Source organism: Chaetura pelagica, unplaced genomic scaffold, assembly GCF_000747805.2.
Source record: "Chaetura pelagica isolate M959 unplaced genomic scaffold, ChaPel_1.0 scaffold67, whole genome shotgun sequence".
NCBI lineage: Eukaryota > Metazoa > Chordata > Aves > Apodiformes > Apodidae > Chaetura > Chaetura pelagica.
Genome location: NW_009954107.1, coordinates 365,203 through 390,331, shown reverse-complemented (window position 1 = coordinate 390,331; position 25,129 = coordinate 365,203). Strand labels below are relative to the sequence as shown.

The following is a 25,129-nucleotide window of genomic DNA, read 5'->3' as shown; positions in this document are numbered from 1 at the left end:
AACACGTAAGCTGTGCACAACAAGGTGGCTCTAAATTTCTTTGTAGAACTCACTCTGCAGTTGTCCATAGCAACCTAACGTTTTGCAGAATTATAAACTGCTAGAGCTAAAAGAGTAAACAACGAAACTATTCTACTAAAAGTGTGCTTGGATCTGTTTTTATGATAACCTTTGGAAACCTTTTCTGATATTTGCAGGTGGCACTTCATATTTCGTTATGGACCGATTTGAAGATGTCTCAGATGGTGAAGTGGATCATGCTTTCTTTGACAGTGATTTTGAGGATGAGAAAAAGAAAGCTGAAGAAAATCATGAATGTATAGAGAAAGGAAGTATAAAGGCAGCTCATACAGACCCTGATATGGTTTCTAATTCAAATAATGCAAAGCGTTGTGAGGAGGAAAATGAAGAAAAGCAGAAACATTTGCAGAATGATCAGTCCCTAGAAAATAGCACAGATTATCGTGGAGATGCTTCATCTTTGACACTTTCTCCAGTTGTGGAGAATGCAGGTACATCTGGAGTGACATCTACAGCAAGTAGGGTAACACAGGAAAATGTTCCTGCTGGAATCCCCAAAATAGTTAAAGAAGGTGAAGAAGACTATTATACAGATGAAGAAGATAGTAGTGATGATAGCAAAAAACAGAAGGCTAGACCAAAGTCAGCTAAACAGTCAAATAACATAAAAAAGGCTAGCAAAAAATACACTAATATCAGCTCCTCCTCCTCTTCTTCATCCTCCTCGTCTTCCTCATCCTCATCCTCAAGCACAGATACAGATTGTTCTGATTCAGATTCTGATAGCTGTTTATCAGATTCATCTCATTCTTCTTCAAAGAGGAGTGCTTGTAGGAATGCTCTCCTATCTCCAAAACAAAAATTCAAGTCAGCAATGAAATTAGCAGAAGTAAAACAAAAACTTGGTGACTACTTGGAGGAATCTGAAGACACAGTGACTGATGTAACACCTCTGTCAACTCCAGACATCAGTCCTATTCAGTCTTTTGAACTTGCAGCATCAAATGATAAGAAACTAAAAGTAAAAAGACAGGAAAATGTAAACCTCGAATTATACGGTAATTTTGAAGAATGTAAGCACAACACAAAATTGGTAAAACCTGTGGGGCTGGGAAATCCATTCTTAAAACTGTATTTTTTTTGTTAGATTCCGAGTTTGATCGCAGATACAGTCGAAAAGTCTTGCATGATGCCATGGACCTGAATCAGCTTTTGAAAGGTGACTTTTAAATTCTCTTTTTACAAAGTATGACATCTATACATTGCTGAGAACAATTGAGTTCTAATAGCTAATGAGGTTTTCATGTTCTGTCTGTATTTTTAAAACTGGTTTCTGATTCAGCTGTGTTGATCTAATTCTTTTAATTCTTAAGTACGTAAATAGTAATGATTCCACAGTGGAAAGAAGCAGCATGTGCTGATAAGATATATAGATGGGGTGAATCTCTAAATAAGATTTGATATATTAACAGAGCTAATAATAAAACTGCACATGCATTTAGAGAAATCAGGGTTTACTGGACTATGCCACAATTTAGTATCTAAAATGAAAACACCAAACTTTCTGACAAAATGCTGGGTTATCAACCTTCAAAATTGAAAGGCAGTCCAAAACTACATTGCCTGATAAATAGTGTCAGTATATTTAAACTTCTAGCACATTTTTTATAATGAAACAATTATTTTAAATTATTTTTCTGAACTAAGTGTCTGCCTTCTAGAATAGCATGAAGTTGAATAAAGGTATTTTAAATACTAAAATAACAGATAATATTTTCTAAAACTTTGGTGGTTGATTCTTGCAATTAGATTTATTACATTTCAATAATAAAATCTGAGAGAACTGGGTATCTCTTTTAACTGCATTCATTGCAAACCTTTGTGGTGTTGGGTAAGAATGCACTGGATGATCTCATGTGCGTATTTTAAGGTCTACACAGTGCTTTTGCACTTGTTTTCATCACCCAGAGTTTTCAGTAATAACATCTATAGAATGAAAGAGGCTTGGCTCAAGAAATCTGCAGTTCTGAGGTGAGGAAAGCCTCTTGCAGTCTGTCTGGTATATACCAACTCTGGTTTCCTGTATTGCAGTAGATCTGGCATGACTGAAAGTGCCTGGGTCCTCTTTCTTCACTTGGCATCTTGCCAGACTGAGCCTCTAGTGAGTAATGATTAAAAGCATAATGTATGTATCATTTAACTTTCCTGTGAGTAGAAATGAGGATTTTACTTGTATGGAAAAGCAAAACTAGCCACCAAGGTAGAGCTTATTGTCATCTCTGAAAGTCCTTGTGCTCCAGCAACTCTTTCATACTAGAAAAGTCTTCAACCACTTGTCAGAAGGTGATGTTAGAAGAGCTGTTGCTAGGCAATTGGAATTGTGATGTCCTACATCTTAATTTGTTCCCTCATAGCAAGAAGCTATTTAATAACTGGTGATTGTGGAAGGATTCACCTCATCACTAAAACAGATGGGTATTATACCTCAGAGTATTTTCAGAGCTGAATTTCTGTTGGGGGAGGGTAATTTTTTCCCAAAACTGAAAAACAATTCTAAGTAACAATAATAGAGGTTGAGTAATGAGAAGTAGAATTCATATAGTCTGGCAGCTAATGTTCCTGATTAACATGCATATTACTCCCGAGTGCCTCTCTAAATTGGCAAGCACAACATAGATTAATTACTTTGGGTACTTTGAAGTTTAAATGGAGCAGGTTTATTAATGCTGGAAAGTAACTAATCTGGGAAAGCAGGAGCTAACTTTATCCTGAGTTGCTGTTTCTAGGTTTTTCCATACTCAAAAAAAAAAAAAAAAAAAAAAAGGTGCAAATCTTCCCTCTCCATGTCTGTGTTAAATGTTCATCAAAACTGCATAATCGTGAAGTTTGTTTCAAGTGAGAGCAGTATAAGCCCAGACTTGAGTGCATGAAAGAGTTTTTAAATTATTGTCAGGATGTCTCAAATTGAGTTCTAAAGTATAATATTCTTCCAGGAATCTATACTGATTAAGCATGTCATTTAAAATGTTAGTCAAATATGCTTGTAATATACCTGGACCTAAGCATTGACAACAGTTATGTGAGTTTAATTTCCAAAGATTCACAGAAATTTACAGAATCTCAGTGTGACCTGTTAATGCATTGTTTTTAGGGAGTGTACAGGAATTAATTTTATACCATTCTATGCATTGTAATGTGAACATTTGGGAAGACTAGAATCTCTTGCATTAAAAAAGAATCACAAGAACAAAGAAAGGAAAGAAATCTGTTAAAAGATCTGGTGTTCAAGTTTTGGACCAGAACAAGAGTGAGGTAGTTTGTGTTTCTTAAGATAGAATTAATTTGAAGCTTTTAGAAAAACTGCTGCAATTAATATTACATTAAAAAGGAACTGAAATAGTTTTTTCTCTATGCTGCTCTGTAAGACCTTGATAGGTATTTGTGCTTGTATTGCAAACTATTAACTTTTATAATAAATTTTAAAAATCTGAAGAACATTTTTAAAAGCTATCGTGCCCTATCATCACCTAAAGCTATACTTGTTCTTGATAAAAGCCAAATTGTAATGCTGTTCTGCATAATTTAAAATATCAGAAACAATATGGCCTTAGTTGGAAGTCTCATATTCTCCATGCTGTATGTTGCGCTTTGAATGCTTTTTAGGTGAGTATTGATGTGCAGCTTCTCTTTGTATCACTGATTTTAGAAATAGTCTTTAGTGAGCAGAACTATGAAAGAGCGATTGTTAAAGATAAAACTTGGCTGCTACATCTGAAAGTTGTCATTTTATGTATACTGTTACTAAAGTGAGTGTTACCAGGTACTGCAATTTGCTGTGCAGCCTCTGTTCTCCCTATGGAAAATAACTGAACTAGTTTTAGTTAAAATGGCAGAAATCTGCTTGGTAACAGTAGCTGGGGGCAGAGTGAAGATTATGCTTGAATACTGGAGAGAAGCAAGTTCTGCATGTTGTCAAAGACAAGTTCAACATATCAATGTAGTCCTTACGTTGGCATTTGTTAAACAGGAGTCTAGTCATGTTTGAAAGGAGCTGGAGGCTGTTGTGCATCAGGAAAACTGACACAGTTGCCATCACAGAAACCTGGTGGGATGATTTGCGTGACTGGAGTGCTGTGATCGATGGCTACCAACTTTTCAGAATGGATAGACAAAGAAGGAGAGGTAGTGAGGTGGCCCTCTGTATTAGGGAGATATATGAATGCCTGCAAATTAGTGAGGGAGATGACAGGGTTGAGTCCTTATGGGTAAGAGTCAACAAGGGTGATATAGTGGTTGGAGTCTGTTATAGAGCACCCAACCGAGATGAAGAGGCAGATTAAATATTTTATAAGCAGCTAGGAGAGGTTTCACAATTCCTACCTCTTGTTCTCTTGGGGGACTTCAACTTCCCAGATGTCTGCTGGAAATAAAATACAGCAGAGAGAGTACGGTCCCAGAGGTTCCTGGAGTGTGTGGAAGAAACTTCCTGACACAATGCTTGAGTGAACCGACCAGGGAAGATGCTCTCCTGGACCTGCTCCTTGTGAACAGAGAACAGCTTTTGGAGGAAGTAGTGGTTGGAGGCCATCTAGGGCATAAAGATCATGAAATTACAGTGTTTTCAATTATTGGGGAGGTAAGAGCAGGAGGGGGGCAGTCAGTAGAACTGCCACCATGGACTTCCAGATGGCAGGCTTTGGCCCGTTGAGGGGACTGATTGACAAAATCCTTTTGGAGGCAGTTCTGAAGGGTAAAGGAGTCCAGGAAGGCAGGACATACTTTAAACAAAAAGTCATATAGATGTGGTGCTTGGGGATATGGTTTAGGAGCGAGCATGTTTAGAGTAGGATTAAAGGTTGGACATTATGATCTTTTCCAACCTAAATTATTCTATGAAAGGGCAGGAAGAGCTATAATAAAAAGTGCAGTTTTCAGAACCTGCAGGTTGTATGGCTGTGTTGGCATGGTTTTGCATGCGTGTTGATGAAGGAACAGAATGTGAACAGTAGAGTGCTCTTGAGAGCATGTGAAGCATGGAGAGCAAATAAACATATGTAGTGATGACATGGTAGAGCCACGGTCACCAGGTTGAGGTATGGGGTGCATGCTCACACCCTTTCAGTTCAGGGAGTTTGCAGCTTGCAGTAGGAACAGCATTGCTAGAAGCTGTAGGCCATATTTAAAGTTGAAGTGGTGCAGGGTGGATGAAGAAACTTGAAACTTTTTGGATTGATCTCTGTTGTTTGTTTCCAAATCAGTCCCATGGCAGTGTCTGATGGTCAGTTCAGAGTGGCTTGGAGTTCGGATGGAGGGAGCCCCTTTTTGCAGCACCCTCCCTGATGTGCATGCAGGGCCTGAAGTACGAGTACCAACCTGAATGATATTCAATCTAGGCCCACCTGGACTATGTTGTTTAAGTTACTGGACTTATTGATTACTTACTAATTAACCCTGCATTGTGCATAACGATTCTCGGATTTATCTGTTTTGGTAGCAGTGAACAGCTGAATTGTTGAATTGCTCTTGGCAGTGGTTTTTAGTTCTATTTGTGAAAATCACTTGCTGTTGATGCGTGGCATGCTTATTTAACATGTATATAAATGCTAAATATATGTCACTTGAGTCCTCTCATTCTTACAGACGTAGAAGTTTATGTTTAGGAGTCTTATATAAATTTCATTGACGTACTAAGGCTGATGTAATGTAGCTGTTGTCATTATGGTGTGTGACTATAAGAACTCTGTTGTAGCATTGTGGAGTCAGACAGCCACACTACTTAGGAATTTTAGATATCACAGCAGTGTGTCCAAGAACTTAGGTACTCATAATTTCAGTTACTCAAGGTTATTAGGGTTTATATTTTACAGACCTTTCTTCACTTTTTTGTTTGTTTGTTTGTTTGGTTTTTTTTGTTTCCACCTGCATGGAAAAAATATAGGTGAGTTTATAATTTTTCAGGTAGAAATGTAGTTCTTCACTTGTTCCATTATGTCATTTTTTTGTGAGTCAGTGCAGTTTCTGCTTTGCTATAAGCCTTAAAGATTTTTCAAAAAATTAAAATAAGTAACTCAGAGCAATATTCAAAACCTCTAATAAAAAAAATCTCAGACTTATCTCCCTCTCTGAAACACTCTCATGTAATCAGAACACAATAAGATATTTAAATATGCAAATAAGTAGATTGCCAAAATTTTATTTTTTTAAGTGCTTTCATAAAGCTCAATGTTAGAAAGCTGAGAATAAAAAATCTGAAACTTTTCTGTTGCTGTTTTGCTTGATCCAATGTTCCATGTAATTTTAAGGAATTGAGGTTATACAGATAAAGAGAAGGGTTGAGCATGTGAGTGTGAATTCCGCACTCATCCACTTCCATGCCATTATGCTACAGACTTGCTCTCTGTCTTTAGACAAGTCTCTTGATTACTGTAGTTCAGAATACAGAGTTGTAGTCTAAAAATGCTGTATATCTCTTTATCTGAATTTGTGTTGAGTATCAGTACAGTAGTAAAGAGATTGCACAAGTGAGAAAGAATTTAGCACTCTGTGTTTTCTTCTCTATAAAATTGGGTTGACACCTGCTTATTTTACAGAAGTGTCTGTGAGAATTAGTCTGCAAATCCATGGTATTAGCTATTATTAACTTGAGGAGGTGGTGTGACAGGATAAGTAGGACAATGGGCAAAGGGCTGAAGTCCTGAATTCTGTCCTTGAATCTCTGACTGACCTATATGCTCTCTGATAAATGTTTTTGCCTCTTCTGTGCCTTTGATTTTTAATTGTAAAATAGAGCTCCTTTAAAAAGCAGTGTTATATAAATATTATTATTATGAAAGTAAAAGCTCTATGTTTCTGAATAAAATCTATTGTAGAAAACTAAATAGCAGTTTCAGCTGAACATGTAGTAATTGCTTTACCTTTTTTTTTTTTTTGTCACTCCAGAATAGTTTAAGTTTTTTATAACTAAAATTTATCCTCTTAGGGGGTATGTTGTTTATATGCTTATTCATGCTGACTGGTGTATTTGTAGAATAACTGTTAAACAATACCTAAGTTTAAAGAAGACTTGGATAATATATACATGAATACCTGAACTCAACAGGTGAACTGAATGTGTATTTTTCACTAAGATTTGTTTAGTTTATATGTTCATGGATTGAACTAATGGTGTTTTTGTATACATAGGCATTGTTTTTACTCATTTTGAGGTAGAGGAGCAATTATCTGCTAATATTTAGAGTTTGAAAGCAGTTTTAAAATATTTACGGTTGTAAAGAGGTCTATGAGAAAATGTCTAATGTTAGAAAAAAACCATTTTGCATCTGTAAGGTATCTGTTGTATTTCTTGTTGTGTTAAGGAAAATGTAGCAAGCCTATTTAAGCATACATTTTTAAAGAGGAAAATTTATACTTGAAAAGCACATTCTCCTTTTCTTAAAAAACCATCAAGTAATCAGTTTTCCAGAATCTTTTCAAACAGTTTTGTGACATGAAATAATTACTATTCTGTACCTGTTTAGAGATACTACACAGAAAGAGTTTCAGATGGAACTATTAGACATTGATGAGGAGCAGTGTTTCAATCCTTTGACATTTTTTCAAATGTCTTATCAATGTGGTAGTGGAGCAGTATTAAAAAAAACAGGAAAACTGAAAAGAGAAAGCACTGTTGCAATTTAATGCAGTTTCCTCTATTGGGATTGCAACAGATACACTGAAACATGCATGTTTTAAATTTTAGCTTTAATGTCATTAGGACAGCCTTATCATCCTGTCCTAATGCATTTGATTTGCTAATTAGCATCGGTATTTTATATAAGGTTTGGCCTTTCACACTCTGCAATGTCATTTCAGTGCTGCTAAGCTGAAAGCAATAAACAGCTTGTTTATTGCTTTAAGGAAAGTCAGGTGTCTCTCCATGGAAACCAGCTTTCACAGAAATCCTGTGAATACCAAAGAATTTTCTTTTGCCACATACCAGTAAATGAGAAGTAGAACTGTGCGCTGTGCAAGTCTTTATGCAAATGCTGCTGCTTGTGTTTATCCCCCTCCATCAAATTACTGATTTATCATCTGGCTGACAATGAAGTTGTAAATAGGGATTTAGTTGAATTACTAATTACCAACTGATAGAGTTTGAAGCTACAAGTAAGTAATATTTAATTGTTCCAAAACTTAAACTCCTAAGAACCCTAAACCATAACCTTAAACTGTAGTTCTGCCTGATGTTGTTATTGGTCACTGTAAAAAGACAAACAATTCAATCACTGAAGCATGGTGATTAAAGAACAGTGAGGGTGCATTGCTAAATAAATCACTGAATAACTTTGAAACTCAAATATTTGAGTGATATAACACTAAATGTACCTGACATTTCATAGCATTTAGAAGATATGTATTTACCTCTTATGGGCTCTGGATTCTTTTTTGTTTATCAATGGTGACTTGTTCCTGGTTTTGTAGGCGTGTGCTGATCTCTCTTGGACACCTACTGCCTTTGCCACGAAAGCAGTGTTGTTGCCAGTGAATGCTCAAGTGCATTGAATGCATATTGGGCATACATACCTGCTGTGGGTTACATAATATTCAGTCATAGTGTGCAGAGAATAGGACTGTGCTGCTATATAAGTGCTGTTTTGCGGAGTACAGGTTGACAATTTTTTCAGGTAAACTTGAAAGTAGTAGGAACTATTACTGCTTATTTGAAGTTCTAGGGTCAGAAGATTTATTCTGGACTGTGGAAATAGTGTTGCTTCTGCTTCAGAAAGACCTGCAGAACCTTTTGCTCACTGCTTTGTTAGATTACTACTGCATCATTTAAGAAGCACTGATTTAATGGATGTCCTCTGCTATCTGCCTGTTTTGATAGGAACAAGCACTTGTCCTGTGTTATTAGTGGTCCTCTTTCAGTAAACGACACAGTATGCATTCTGTTGTCTTTTTTCTACTGAACTTCTAAAGTGTCCTGTTGCAGTTCCTAAGGAGATCAGTGTTGCATTTGCCGAGATTTAGAAAAGGTTATCTATGGGTAAACTTCAGGCAGTTATGATTTGTTTTGACATGATCTTAACTAAGAAAAATGCAACTCTTGATTTATTAGCTTACCAACATGAAGAACAACAAAACCATTTTAATGTGTTGCCTGATCCAGTGCCTTGCTGTATTGCAGCTCTGATGCTGCAAAGAACTACTTGTGAAATGTAAACTATGATTCTTTCTCTGGGTCATACAGAAGGCTAACTATAAAAAGATCAGTTGAGGAATTGAAGAAACTAGTGAGGAGCTTAGACCTTTAAATGGGTCTTTTCACTCCACCCCTTTAAGAAAATTTGCTGCTGTACATCTATTGGTTCTGAACTTTGGTGTAAAACTGAGTCTTCTGTAAATCAATAGCATATTGAGAGTAATTACTGGTTTTGGCTCAGGCTCCACTGAATAACTTCACAGCAGAACTTTCATGGTGGTCTTAATTCTTTCATTTTATTCATATGTTTCTTCTGAATTGTGATAAAGTTGATGCTATCACTGTTAAGCACTTAAGAGTTGTTATAAAGCTGTTGGCAGCAGTAAGGTCAGTTTCTCCACTAAGTGTCAATAATAAGTAATGAGGCTACGAATGGACAGCATACTGAAGAAAATGGGCTTGAGTATCTTTTCTGCCTACCCCAAGTGAGAAAGGCTATCTTTGTGATGATGTGATAAAAGGTACAGGTGAGGCATTGTAAAAGGAAATTATATTGACAGGAAAAAAGACTCGGGAGAAGCTAGTCAAGGAGGAAGAACGATGGAAGAAAGAAGTCTGTGTTTTAGGGGATGTGACTAAAGAAGCAGGGAGGTGAGAGTAAAGTTAGTCTTTAAAATTTGTCCAGTAGAGCAATGCATGGAAATGTACAGTTATATTTTCACACGAGCTGCCTGTTAAAACACTGGCGGTGTTTAATGCCACATAACTTGCATGATACTGCCCTCTAGGAGATCTCAGTGACAACGTGGGATTTGCTGACCAGCACTGAGAGGGAAGGGAGAGGTATCTGTTCTGTGTCATTGCTCTGTTGGTTTGCTCGGTTTTTGTTTCATCATAGCCAATGGGTTTTCCAAGAAAATGAGCAAGTCAAAAGATAAGTAATTATCTTGATGCTGTTCTATCTCAAAGCATTGTTAATTAGTGTTTACTGGGTACAGTTCATAGCTAAAATTCATCATTACTCTACACCAAAGTGTAGCCATGTACCTTATAGAGAATTAAAACAACTATGTACTAGTGAAGACATGAAACCTGTATTTCTAATTTAAAGTGTCCTCGTTGTGAATGCTCCTGCTTTACGTGGAATTTGACTAGTTCCCACCTTTCACAGAAAGAAAGGAGCTGTTTGGAATCAACACTGACAGTTACTCAGAAGCTTGAATGTCTCCTGTAAGAGACTACATCACCAATAGCATTGGTGCCACTAAGTTAGGACAAGACTTCAGCTGAACATCTGTTCTTTGCCGTAGCCCGATTTCAACTCCTACATACAATGTGCAGTCTTGTTTAACCTCTGAGATGCTATGAATGTAAGGCAAAAGATTAAATACCTTTAACAGCTTTATAATCATACAGCTATTAATTATGTAACACGATACATAATATATATTCTTCAGATGGTTGTTGAAATTACTTTATTCCAGCTGTGTTGTGCAGTGCTTGTTCTGCGTGTTACCATAAGGATATGTTTAATTATTTTTTTTCTGAGAAGTATGCTGCATCTTGATGTTACCATGTGAATTGTGTGGGAATGAGCCTTGGGAGGGACTTTTTATGAAGGCATGTAGCAACTGGAAAAGGTATGATGGCTTTAAACTGGAAGAGGGTAGATTTAGTTTAGACATTAGGAAGAAATTCTTTATTGTGAGGGTGGTGAGACACTGGAACAGGTTGTCCAGTGTCCAGGAGTTGTGGATGCCCCCTCCTTGGAAACATTCAAGGCCAGGCTGGATGGGGCTCTGAGCAACCTAATCTAGTGGGAAGTGTCCCTGCCCATGCAGGGGGGTTGGAACTAGATGATCTTCAAGGTCCCTTCCAACCTAAACCATTCTATGATTCTGTAATTCTATGAATTGTATGACACTATTTTCTGTACATTTCTCTTTTGTCCCTTTTAGGGACCCATCAAGATGAGCGTCATCTCAGGTTTGTCTCCTCAAATGGTTTGATGGCTGTGCTAGTTTTCCCTTGAGAATAACTTACTAAATTTTAAATATGCTTTTCAAGACACTTATACTTTATTAACCTGTTGATTGGCACCCTTGATCTGCACTGGTTTGCTTTGTGTCTTGGTTTTGAGGTGATTTGCATCTTCTCTTCTTGACAAATTAAAACAATATTTGTTAATGTGAACAACCTCCTAGAGGCAGTTCTTGGCTATATTGGTTAGTGTGCTGATGGGAAGAGAGTTTACTAATTTCCAGAGGGATTTTAAAATTAATTAACTCTTTGGATTTTGGGTTCTATATGCTGTTTCTAAGTTTTTCAAAGTTAGTAGCAATATTTGCTATTGCAATATTTACATCAAATCTGGAATGAACTCAGTTGATATATTGCAAGAAAGGTTTAATTTATTTTTTGTTTGAAGTAAGAACACACCTGTCATTCTTTGAGGTTTGTAAGCTATTAAACAGGCTGCCACAGACATTCCTTGCCAAAAAATTGCTGATGTGACAGTGTCTGCTGAGGAAGAAGAATTACTGCATGCTGAGGTTTTTTTCTTTCTGCTTTTATGAAAACTTCTGTTTTGCATGCTTGTTTTACTTGTTGTGAGACTTTTAGGGGTAAGAGTGAGAGGTATCTTCTGGAGGCACATTGGAGGAATGTGGGGAATGGCTTGAGTTAGGCTTCCTGGTCTGTCTCTTAAGCTCTGAAAAATCTAACCTGATACTGCCATTCCTGTACCATAGATAATGAAGTGGTTTGATTGGGCAACACCATGACACCAAAGCTCTTTAAACAGTTGCCAGAAGATCTATGACAGAGCTTTAGAAAGCGAAGGCAAAGGCTTGGAAATAGGTCAATTATCAAAGCTCCAGTTGAACTATAATAAATACAGCTGGCTCTGGCTTCAAGTGAAGTTTTCCACTCATGTTGTCTTGCAAATGTGCAAGTCTTGTCTTGCTATGTAACTTCAAGTGTCTGTTATTTGTTCTTTAGTCTTGAAACCTCATATTCTACTTTAATTTGTTGATCTTTTAGTGTTTGAAATTTCCAGGGCCCTGTCACAGTTTGACTCAGGTCCAACAACAATGCTCTCGATCCCCTCCCCCTCCCACCCAGGTAGGGAAGGAGAGAGAGAAAAAGAGAGAGACTTGGCCGGATTGAAAACTAAACTACACAGCTTTAATTAAAACACTAATGAATCATACAAGAAAATATATACAATCATATACAAATATGTTCAGATACGGGCAAAAGCCTCTCGCCTCCCCCCACCCCAGCAACTCCCACGGCACTTCCCTGAACTGGGAAGAGTCCCGAGGAATCCCGAAGCTGCTGCTGGAGAAAGCAGAGAGTTATGGGGGTCACGAGAGATCAAGCCTGAGGATCGACGGTGATGGATGAACAGAGTCCTCCCTGGATGCCGGCCATGGACGGAAGAGAAGGGGAGAAAAAGAAGGAAGGAAGTTGTCTTCTGTGATCTCTGACCTTCCTTTGAGCTTACGTAGATATATGGAATGGAATATCTTTGGCCAATTTTGCTGTCTGTCTAACTCAGCCTCCTACGGGGGGGTCACAGATCTCCCCATAGTGTCTGAGCTGGCAGAGTGCAGGTGCAGCCTTGAAGCCTCAGTAGTTAGAAAAACATTCCACTGTCTTATCAGCCTAGCAGAACACACTGTTGCTAGTTACAAGAAAGCTTACTAAAGGAAAAAAAAAATCAGTAAAAAGAAAAATTGGGTTTACATTGGCTCAAACCAGGACAGGCCCAGTAATTTTTCTTGTGTTATATATGCTCACTCATTTCTCTCTATCCATTAAATCAAATGTTCATCTTTCCCTTTGCAATTTCTGCACCAAATAATGTAGGATCACTTCAGGAGCCGAGGATCAACAAACTAACTTCTGGAAATGTATTTTATATCTCCAAATTATGCTTCCTCTTTGTCAGTTTTCTGTCTGAAACATCTTTTCTGCCCTTCGGCTGTGACAGATACTTCAGATATGTTGGGAAGAGATCTAAACTTTGCTCCAATGTGCAAACATTTAAATACTAATTTATGGTTTAGTTCTTGGTTCTGTAAAGTTATTTCTAGTCCTGTCTTCCTGAAGCTGTGTTTTGTATTGCTTGGAAGACTTCTCTGATGTTTATATTGATGCTATAAATGAATGATACCGCTGTGATGATGGTAGTGTTCAATGGTGCTTTAGTGCCATTTAATGGTAACTCCATTAGCGTATATATGCGTATAAACTTTGTGTGTATATGTATATAAACTTTACTACACTGATTGCTGATAGTATAGGCACTACAGTAAAAAGATTAAAGGATGGAAGTCTGAGCATAACATGTCAATGCAGAAGTTAAGCAAGCATATTGGTAAAGTTAGAGATCAGGGGTGATCCAGGTCAAAGCAGGGATCAGGAATACTGACCACACAGAAGAAGTGACCATGCATGTAAGTCCGGTTTCTAAATAACAGATGTATTCTGCACAAATCCTTACACAGTGTGTGCATATTGCTGCTCCTCTTGTATTGCTCAGTTGAGGTGTTTGGTATGTTTTTTTTAATCTGAATATTTTGCTTCTTGCTATCTTAAAGCCTTCCTACAGCTGGAGAAAAAAGAACAAAAACTAACCATTGATCAGCCATCTAAAGGAACAAGGAAAAATTATTCATTTACAAATGAAGAAGTAAGACAGATTGATCGGGAAAACCAAAGGTTGCTAAAAGAACTGTCCAGACAGTCTGCAAAGCCAAGAAGTACCAAATTGAAGAAGTCAGCTGTGCCACCTCCTAAACTGTACCACACTGCCCTCAACAGGCAAAAGGAGCAGCAAAGAATTGAAAGAGAAAACCTGGTAAGTTTGGAGAACTGATTTGAGAAGGAATATTTTGTCAGATGACCTACTGCTTAATACTTAAAAAACTAGTAAGACAGCACTTGGAGCTTTACTGCAGTAAGTCTGCAGTGAATTTCCTTTACTATGATGTTTGTGTGATTATTCATATGGGGTTGTTTTGGGGGGAAAAATAATGCTTTTATCAGATGAAAATAGATTTTACTTTGTATGAGGTTCCTCTACCATAATATCACTCAGTTTAAGAGGAATAACCATTATTTTTAACACTCTTAGGTCTTTGGATAACAGTCTAACTATATTTACACATCACAATTGCTGGTCTCAAGAACAGAATTGCAAAACATCAATATGATAGCATCAAACCTATTATATGTGAAGTACAGAGGATACAATGTGAATGTCAGTTTTGGTTTTTGACTAATTTTATATCTTGAATCTCTTTCAATATTTGTAGCACTCTGCGTGTCACAGTATTTGAATGTAATGGCAATCACAATAACTTTTAGTAAAAAACAGAAATTCAGACTAATTTATAAGTGTGTTTGTAGAGCTGTCAAATAATATTGGTTTGAATGTGATATTTTTAGTAATTGAATTATAATACATATTGAAAAGGGGAGAAAATTTGGAAGTTTGGAAAACTTATAGTGGAAGTAATTTATTTGCTTTTCTCTTCTGTGTAAGTTTAGGTTGCAGTTTTCTGTTTATAGATAGATAGAGATATAGATTCAATATGGAAAGAGTTTAATTGACCTATTCAGTAAAATCTGTTAGGCTTTAGTTCCTCCAGCTTTCAGAAATTTAGATTGTTAAAATTTTTCAAAGCAGGAAGCCCTAGCTCTACTAGACTGCAGTTCACAAAAATAATTATTCTTCACAAACTGAAAAATTACTTGTTACAGATGTGCAATACTTCTCAGTGTCTGAGGGATAAATGTTTTTAGTCTTTGTTTTCTGTTTGACATCACAATAATTCCTTAGAATTTGTTAGGACATCATGCTAGTTTGGACTATAAGTACATATTTTTTATTCTCTTCCCCAAACTCAGGATGATATATTGTGCTCTTCTTTTTGAAAGAGTGACTCATCAGTACAGTTCTTGTGTTTTGTTTAACATGGCTATCATTTTTGAGCAATTATGTTTACTTTTTTATTCTGTTTGACATAGATGGACATGTAGAGCATCATAGCTGTACCATTTCTCTTACTAGCACTACCTTTTGGGATTATAAGTATGACATGCTTTTCTCAAAGATTGCAGAGAGCTGCCTTACCCTGCCCCTTAATGAGGTTTTTTGCTTTAAAAGCTAGAAGTATGTGTTTTATTAGCTTGTTTGCAGCTGGTCAGGAGCTTTATTCATCTTTGTAGATTGAAGAGGTGGCGTTCCATGGAACTTCCTTATCAATCTTTCATCTATTGACTGTCAATTTATTTTTCCTTATACAAGGCTAGCAGTGTTGTATAGCAGATACGCTGCTTGATACACCTTTGTGAAATGTGTTGGAGAAGGATGTGGGGTTTTGTAATTCAAGAATAGAAATTTACAACAGTAGTCTGTGCAGGGAATCAAACAGTTTTGGTGCAGAGGTATTTTTTTTTTTCCTGTTGTAGTACAGCTTTTATCATTTCTTGTCTTGAGGTTAGGGAAACCTTCTCTGAGGAAAACCTTCACTTGTTCCACAAGAACGCTTTTGAAGTAATGCCTGTATTTACCGTTATCAGATATACTGGATTTCTGGTGTACACATTTGACATTGGAGGTGATGCAGGGAAGGTAATTCAAGTAGGAGGAAGCTAGAGAGGAATCTAAGTGGTTTGGTGCTCTCTAGCTTTGTGAAAAGGGTGCTAGGAGGTACAGGGAACATAAGCTGCTTCCACAGACTTTGCTAGAAAGAGCTATGATGGAATAAAAAAAAGATGCATTACTATGAAGAACAGTAGTTACAAAGAAGTCATTAGCAATTTATGGAAAAAGCACAATAAGCAAAATCTCTGTTAAAATTAATGTAAGAATTTTGTACTTGGTGCTTTTTATTGTTTCATGACTGGAACCTGCTTTTGATTGCTTATCTGAGATAGCAGGACCAGTGTGTGTCTCTTGCCAATAGAGGATGCTGCTGATTCAGAAAATACTTCCAACCCCATCCCCGCTCCAGTGGAAAGGGATATAAAAGTAACTGATGTTTTTACTTGTTTCCCATGTCTACGTATTTGTGTCTCTGTCTGTATTGACATATTAATCATTATTTCTGCCAGTATAAATAAGATGCTCAGCTTCATGTACCAGACATTACACACCATTTAAGCTTTTAATGGTTTACTCTATGGTACAAAAATCTGTACTGGTATATACAAATGAGTATTTGGGGACCTTGAAATGTAGATTTGCAGCCACTATGCCATTCTTCAGTCACTGCATCTAAACTTGGAAGTAATACATATCTGTACATTCTTCTTGTTGGAGTATTTTCATATTTGATATTAATTGTGTCTATGATGTTAAATGACCTTAGTGTGCTAAGCTGCTGTGTTCAGCCAGGTACCTAGGGAACAACTGGCCTTTTGAGTTAACACTGGAAGTTCACTGGAAACTCTCAGCAGGTCTGGGATAGCAGTTCTCAAACCTTAGATCAAGGGGGATGAACGTGTTCTCCTTTTCGGTGGGTATTTGGTCTTTCCATGTATCCCTATGTTTTGGTCTTTCTTGTGTTGTTCTGACTCACTGCACATAACACTCCATATTGATTATTCCCCCACCTCATACTCCCCCAAAAGGTACCCTAAGCCCAAACAGATCCAACTCTAATCCCAGTTCCAGTGTAGTCACCCTCCCACACACACACACAAATTTTTTAAAAAAATTACTTACTGTGTTTCTCTGCAAGGGCTGTCTCTCTCTTTTCACCTGCTTGATTCCATGAGTCATCTCTGCTGCATATGTCAGTAATGCTTCTCCCCACCACATGCTCTATTCATCATGGTTTTTACCAGCACAAAGATACTTCAGCCTGACTGTTTCCCTTCGCTTGCAGTCTGGGCTGCCTTTGTCTTGCTGGAAATCCTGACCCTCTTTTAGAAGTGCAAGTACTGTACTGCTATAAATGAATGTATATTAACTTGTCTCAGCTTGATTTAGTGATGCTGATGGGCTGTGGCAATTCAGTGGGGAGAAAATTGCAAGTGTTTCTCGCCACCCCCCTAACTGGCTGCTACCGCATACAAAGAATATACCTTGTCTTGAGCCACAGCCTTCAATCTTGCACTGCACCTGCCATCTGTGTCATGCCACAACCAGGGAGATAACTTCTAGGCATGGAGAGAGACAGGAGGGGGAGGGCACATCAGGGCTGTACCTGGGCACCTCGTACTTACCTCCCTCCATGTAATATGTGCTGATTGTTTTTTTGATTCTGCTTTCTTTGTGTACCATCCCTGAGGACCACCCCTGAGTCTGAGAGTATCAGGCCTTGGATGCTTCATACTGAGGTGCTTGTAGAAAGAAGACCAAGGTTATTTTGCGTTGCTAGTCTCAGTCTGAAGGAGAATGCTGTAGGGAATGCACTTGTGAAAGAGGATGTAGTCTTCCGAGTCTTCTTAAGGAGCTCAAAAATATTTCTGTTGCCTTGGTGGTTTCTTAGAAGCTCGAGTACACTGGGATTTCTAAACATATTTTCACTTATTGGATTCAAAGCCACTGTTTGCCAGGACTAAAGACAAAACGTTGTTGGCTCTTGAGATTACAAAGAGCAATACCAAAAAAAAAAAAAAAGCTATTTGCATGACCCTCTCATCAGGGAAAGCTCTCAGGGTGTGGGCTTGGCAGGCAGGTGTGCCTGACTAAAGTATTCTGCAGTGCAGATACAATGCAGTTCTGTGACCATAGTATTTAGGTTACAGGCTCTTTGTGCTTGGGATTTTTTGTGGTTTACGGATTCCTGAACACTGTGGTAATTAAAATAAAGACCGAGTAACTGGCAAGTTCAGGGAAAGTTTTGGTTATTTTGCACACTGCTCAATTTTGTGAGGTGTTTTTTTTTCACTTTCTTTGTGATGATGCCAGTCACACATAAACTTGATAGTTGTTCAGTTAAAGAGACTTTTCTGTCTTCCTGGCTTTTTGACATTTAAGTTAAAGCTATTTAATGCAACTGGCAATTGAAGAAAATTGCAGATGCTTGTTTTGATAAGAACAGAAAGCTTGAATGAACTGTTATTTGCTTCCCCACCCCCCACCTGGACACTGCAAAGGGTCAGTGTGGTCACTAACATTAGTGACATTAGAGGAGGCATAATATAAATAAATTTGAACAGCTGTTAAGGCACACTAGTCAGCTGGTTAGGATTCAGAGGAGATGAAACTGAAACGTTCATGCATTTAAAAAGCAAAGTAAAACAAGAAAAGCTATTATTTGCTTCCTTATTTCTGAACCAAATTTAGGAATGCTGCATTTCCAGTGTTGTTTTTTTCTTTATTTTTTAACATAGCTGCAGAAAAGTGTTTATTGATTTCTTTTTTTTTTTTCTTTTTCTGGCAGAGCATTAGGATTAGCTTTAGTGCTCCCTTAATATGTCCAAAGTTGAACAAGCAACATTTCTCTTGGCCCACAGTATAGTAGTTTCTTTGTTCTCCAATCATTGACAATTGGATATTTCTTTCTGTCATTGACAATATATATATATTTTAGTGTCTCTAGATACTAATCTATGTCCAAATGCCTAGAATTGTAAAGGATTATCGTATTCCTAGAAGGTAATAATGCAGGAATACTTGTGATTTCTTTCTTTTTTAATGTTATTATTCTACTTTTATTATAAACTCAGTGTTACGGTGAAGTAAAAGAAGATTGAGGAAGGAAGGCTTTTGCCAAGCTGGGAGGTCATCAGTGATATGATACTGTATGTGTATTGAGCTTGAATCAAGAGCTCTGAGGAGCTACAATGCTATTTAGAGCAACTAATGACATCCCTGCCACTAGTGTCTGTTACTAATTTATTTTTTTTTATTCCTTAAATCTGGTTCTGAACACATGGATTATGTTATGTTATCTGATTCTTTGGTTGTTATGTTTAATGACAATTTCTATTTACTTCAGTGTTGCAGGATTAAGGCTCCAGAGATTTAGCACTTCAAAAGAGCAAGGAAAGTGGCAGTGTTCTTCAGTCTGTTTCTAAAAAGGAGAACGTAATGAAAGAATTAGTAGCTTCATGTGTATATTTGAAAAAGAACATTGAACATTTGTTCAAGCTACTCGTACCATTGTACAAGGCAATTCCTTTCCAGTTAAGGACCTCAAGATTGTAGGGTTGGTAATAAAAACATAAGAGTCAGATTAGTTCTGGGTTACAGATTTAGTAGATCAGGACTGCCATTTCAATGTGTTGATGAGTTCATTTCTGTATGCAGCAGACTGTTCTCCAAACTGCAAAATTCACAACTTCAAACAGCCTCTAAGTTAATATGCCCTTGGTACCATTTGCAGCAGAGGTCAAGGGAACTGCAGGAGCTATTCTCTCTTTCTCTAGAAGAGCTTTTATTAGAATACTCCTGCACTACAGAATTTTTCTCTGCTCTTCCCATATCTCAGGGCTTTATCAAGTCCAGTGTTAACCTGTTCAAAATAATATTTTAGTACTGAGAAAGTACTTTAGTAGTGGGGACTTAATACTTGTCAAAATACAGGTATAAAAGAAAAAACAGAGAACTGTATTTAAACTAGAATAAAGTGAGCATATGTAAATATTGTATGTTCAGAATCAAGCTTGAAATTACTGCAGTGTTAAGGTACACAAAGTCTATGAGGCTGTTATATTTAGAGTACAGACTGGAAACATGCTTGACTCTCACAAGGAAGTCTTCCACAATTTACCCAATTCGTATGTGATTGAACAGAATGTATAGAGAGGTTCTGCTTTTTAATATTGAAGGTAAATAAGTGATCTCTCCAGGTCTAAATGTATGTAGTTGTATTAGAAGATGTGGATGAAATTGAGAGTGAAATGGTGAATGTAACATTTAGTGGCAAGTCTACCATTTCATGGTCTGCAACTAATTGGCTTTAGTGAAGAGCTATTTCTAGCTCAAGTCCTTCCTTTGACTTTTGCTTACTTAGGTATTTCCACTTGACGATGAACTGACTGGCACTTGGTGCAAGCACTCGTGACATACTATGTCTGAGCCAAAACCACTTGTCCTTTCTCTCTTAGGTACTCTGTGCAGGTTTTCCAGTGCCCATGCAGAAACTAGCAAGAGTTTGTAGATTCCTATGCCAGCTAGACAATGACAATTAGCATTCTATGAATATTATGCTATTTCATAAATGCCTTTCTGTAATTTTTTTAATAAAAAAAACCCTAAATCATACCTGACTGAGAGTAAGGAAGAATGATTGTTTCATAGGAAGTACAGTTTAATGGCTATACCTACAGATTCTTGAATTCTACCATAGAAGTGTGCATCTAGACAATACATTCTTATTAACAAAGGAGTTTTTAGTGCTTTGAAGACTGGGTGTAATTGCAGTTTGCATTGTCTCTCATTGAGAGGATACATGTCATAAGCCTGACCAATAATAGTTGTGTCGTTGCCAAATGTTTGTAGGCCATCAAATGAACTGAAATGAGTTAGTGGAGGGAATGTATAGATCTATGCAAGACAAGCTCAAGGCAGAATATTAAAAATGTGGAGTTACTAACTGGGTATTGTGTATAGCTGGGTACTTAAAAATTTGTCTGGCCATTAGGTTCTTTTATTTATTTATTTATTTTAGATCATGAGGTGTCTTAAACCAATAAATCCTGTTTCAACTAGAAGTAGCTATGCAGACTAGGAAACTGTCCTTATCTTACAAATACTGAAAGTAGCAGTAGTAATTGAATGCCTGCTGCATGACTGCCAGGATTAATTTCAACAAGAGGAATTTGTCTGTAACAATAATTTCAACTACAATCTCTTAACATTACATTGTGGATTAAAAAAATAGTGTCCTGTGGATGTTTGTGCATTCCTTTTGACATTACTTTTACAGAACTGAGGTCAGTTATTCTCTTTGGGGAGCCTGTAGGGCAATATAAAATGGTCTAAGTATGTTTGCAAAGCAAAGATTAGAAAAACCAAACAACTTTTTCATCCTTCTGGAAGTTTAAAGGAGGGAAATAACCAAAGGTAGAATTAGAAGAGCACAGCCCATCTTCTCACAATCTTTCTTACTACCAAACAGATGTGTTGTTTCAAGGCATAATAAGGTATAGAGAACTATGAGGTACTAAAGAGGTACTCAACATGGAATCAAATATATGCAAGGAGTGATTGCTATTTGTGTCATCTTGTAACACTGAGAAAATAATTGAATATGAGCAGAATAGCTGGTCACCAGTGAAGGATTTCGTGTTATGCTCTACTAAAAATGTGGGGCTTTTTTGCAGCTTAAATAAAAATCAATTTGGAAACATTTGTTTTTTAGCTTCTTGTTAATTCTTTCTCTTTCTTGATGATATTTTTCTTCAATATTAAGGCTTTCCTGAAAAGACTGGAAGCAGTGAAACCAACAGCTGGTTTGAGACGTTCTGAACAGTTGAAGGATTATCAGCGCCAGATGAGCTATCTGAGTTCTTCACCTTCTGTAAGAAGAGGAAAATCTGCTTTCAGCCAGCTTAGTCCTTCCAGTGAGTGCTTTGAAGTTGCAGATTCCTGCATTTCTTTGCATTTGTTACATCTTTTTATGATGAAGAATTGTGAAGCACTTACAGCTAAGAATGACAAATAAGTTCCTTTTTTCTGTCTCCTTAGACTGATTATTTATCACACAGAAATCATTAAACTAATATTTTTTAATCATACCAAACGTATGAATTGTTTCCTTAGGATCCTAAATTTCTAATAAATTTATCTTGTTCATAATCTTTTCCAAGAAGGTTAAAAAATCAATTTTGTAAAGAAGTATTCCTCATTTTACCAGTACCTTTATTAAAAGGAGAAGAGAAATAGCCTTGTATCTCTTAGAAACTGTGTGTGATATTTGGAAGTAGATCATGTATTCCCGTAGAGCCATATATGTCAGGCTAAAGAACCAAAACACTATGGTATAGACTTGAATTCTGTGTCCTGACTATTTACAAACAACTCTTAACATTTTGGGTTTATATTCAACTTACTGGGATTTGCTTTATTTAGGAAACTGTAGTAATAAGTGTTGCAGTACTAACACAGCATGAGATTTTCTCTTCTACCAAGCATAAGCATTCTCTCTCCTTTTGTGTGTGTGTGTGTGATAACAGGAGGCACTTCAAGAGCAACCACTGTACCAAGTACGATGAGCCAGAGGAGTGAAAAACCCATGTCTGACTCAGCCAGTGGGGCATTACAGAGACCTAAGCCCACGAATGTCCGCGCTGCTTGGCTATAAGTGTGTTCTTTGCCTCGTGTTCTGAGATCAGCCTCAGACTTCTGCTTTTAGTGCTTCTGTAAATTCAATGGGCAAAACTATTTTCTTCATTGTTCAGTGATTAAAATATGTTGCATATGAGATAATTGCTTATAAAATGGTTTTAATTGAACGGTTTCATTTCAGTCAGTGTTTTCCATGACAGGAAGCATTTATGAAAGAGGATGAGGAATTTAAATGGAGCAGCTAAATAAAAATTGCTAATTTTTGTTCTCAAATCATAACTGGAACTTGTATCCATAACATGGAAGGACAGAATTGCTGCACTATAGGCACAAGATGTAAAGAAAATCTTTAAAATAATATTTTAAAATATTGCATTAAATTAATATGCTTAATTCCTAGATCATTGTTGCTTTTCATCCTGGGTTTAGAAAAGTAATTTTCTTATTACTTAAATAGTCTCTTTTTACAGCATGAAGAGGTGAAAAACAGATTGTGTATTCTTGCATGGATAGCTAGAATACTGTGGCTGCAGAAGATGATGTTCTGCCACTCTTGCACTCCAGGTATTGAACATTTGTACATTGAACATTGTTTTGTACTCAAGGCTGTGTCACATTCAGATTTAAGAATTTTGGAAGTTGTATTGGGATGTTTGTGTAGGAAGGAAGCATCTGATGCTATTTGAAAAAGAGTAAAGACTGAAGCAGTTTCAGATTAACTCTGAACAAGAGTAAGTTTTAGTTGCTTCTGAAGCTAGAAAATACCAAGCAAGTGACGTATTTCATGACCCTGCTTTTGCAGAACTGTGCCCTTCTCTGGGGGGAGATAAGAACTTGAACTGCAGGAAACTCAAACATCTGATTTTGAGAGCAACCAGAATTTTTAAAACAAGCAAACAAAAAAACCAAACCAAAACAACAGTAGAAAACAAAAAATCTTACTATGCTTCTTAACCTGTTTTTTTAATATAATGTGTATATCAAATATTTGTAGTAGTGTCAGAAAAGCTTCAGTAGCAACATCCATTTACAAGGAGAGCAAAATTTAATTGAATTGGTAATCACAAGTAGTAAGTGGTGTGCTTTATTTCTATACATGAAGGCAAACTTTCAATGACCTTATTTGGTAAGACTGCACTCTTAATAAAGGGTAGAAATTGTGATGCCACATTCTGTGGATATTGCTGGAACCCTGCTTGCTTCCCCACCTTCTTCCCAGAAGAGATACAGGAAATCACTTTGTATTTTGCATAAAGAAAGCTGTACTCAGTAATGGTGGGTCTTAATCCCATGAAAAGGACAATTTATTCTTTGCTTGTGCTTGCATGAGGGCTGCCTTTCAGGTATTCCGCATTGTAACAAACTTTTTACTCAGTCCTGTATGGTAGTTTGGCAGAGCTTCTGCACCTGGTGACCTGCAGATCAAATTTAGCTGTTTGACAATATTTGAACTTTTAACTTTAAGCAGCATTGTGGCAAAAAGGTTTTTTTATTGCTGTTATTATTAATTGATAGGGACAGTAAGGAATATTTTGCATAGTGTTGCTGTATTTATTTGTACTATTGTGCTGATAAAAATTATTCATTATTTAAATTTTTTGTCCTTGAATGTAAGTATGAAGGTCACAGTTTAAATACTTTTGAATGTTCATGTGTTTTTTTTCTGTAAAGGAATTCACCAAATGGTTTACTATTAATTGCTTCATCTTATTGTATTTAACTTTGGTATGAAAGACTGACCATTTTGTATGTCATTTTTGTAAATCATAAGAAATAAAATACTTAACATGAATTGCTTGTCATTGTGATGGCTTCTTTGAGAAATTTATAATTGGTATTAAAGTGCAAAGGCAGCCACGGAGAAGAGTTTTGTACTACATTTAGTGGCAGAAAATGGAAAGAATTGGATTATTCATTGATATGTTTTACCTTTGGTATGCATTTTAAAAAACAGGCTATATTGACAGGTCTTAATTTTATTTTCTCTCTTTTTTGCAAGCTGACACTCCATGTTCTCTTCTACTTCTGTCCCCCACACACACTCCAGAAGATCTCTTTGAAAAAAAAATGTGCAAGCTGCTTTTCTTCCTCCTTAAAGTGAAGTGCCATGCTGGATGAACAGTTTCAGGTGGGAACCAGTCTCCATGATGAAATGACAGGATTGGCAGTTTGGGTGGTAGCACTGGTTCAAGTAGCAACTGGAGATAATCTGTGAAGTCTTCCATTTTCCAGGTTTGTAGAGCTGATGGCTGGATTTTAGGTTACACTTTCAGCAAGTGTTACACTGTCTGTCAGGGACTTGGTACAGAGTTGCTTTCTGGCCAATGGTTATTTCATTGACAGCTTTGAACTCTGACCCCAGGTGTCTTTATTGAGAGTACTGTAGGGAATCTGCCATGGGGTGTGCACATGCATAAAAGCATTCCAGCAGAAATAAAGACCTCTTTTATGTATTTTCAGAACATAGTATTTTCCATCTACTCTGTGCTCTAAGTCCACAAGAATAACTGGCTAGTTCTTAAATAGTTAACATTGCAAGTGCCTAAGACAAGGTCCACAGATACATTATTTTTGGGAAATCTTTTCCATTTATACTTCAACCTATTTTCACAGAGCAAGGGATATTACTTTTTGCAGGGGATTGCTTCTGCACGTTTAATTGCTGCAGC

General features: G+C 36.9%; 1 protein-coding gene across 1 annotated transcript; it reads left to right on the top strand.

The window, feature by feature from the left end:
- Window positions 1–217: 217 nt before the first annotated feature.
- CFAP97 (cilia and flagella associated protein 97) lies at window positions 218–22,476 on the top strand. Its single transcript, XM_010002455.1, has 5 exons — window positions 218–1,079; window positions 1,169–1,240; window positions 13,810–14,069; window positions 21,586–21,736; window positions 22,349–22,476. Exons 1-5 carry the CDS (start codon window positions 218–220, stop codon window positions 22,474–22,476), a joined length of 1,473 nt encoding a protein of 490 aa, XP_010000757.1.
- The last annotated feature ends 2,653 nt before the right edge of the window (window positions 22,477–25,129 follow it).

Excerpts from the sequence above, each read along its gene's own strand:
- CFAP97 (XM_010002455.1), top strand. The coding sequence starts at position 218 with ATGGACCGATTTGAAGATGTCTCAGATGGTGAAGTGGATCATGCTTTC. Across the intron at positions 1,080-1,168 it reads TGTAAACCTCGAATTATACG|ATTCCGAGTTTGATCGCAGA; the intron begins GTAATTTTGAAG and ends TTTTTTTGTTAG. Across the intron at positions 1,241-13,809 it reads CCTGAATCAGCTTTTGAAAG|CCTTCCTACAGCTGGAGAAA; the intron begins GTGACTTTTAAA and ends GCTATCTTAAAG.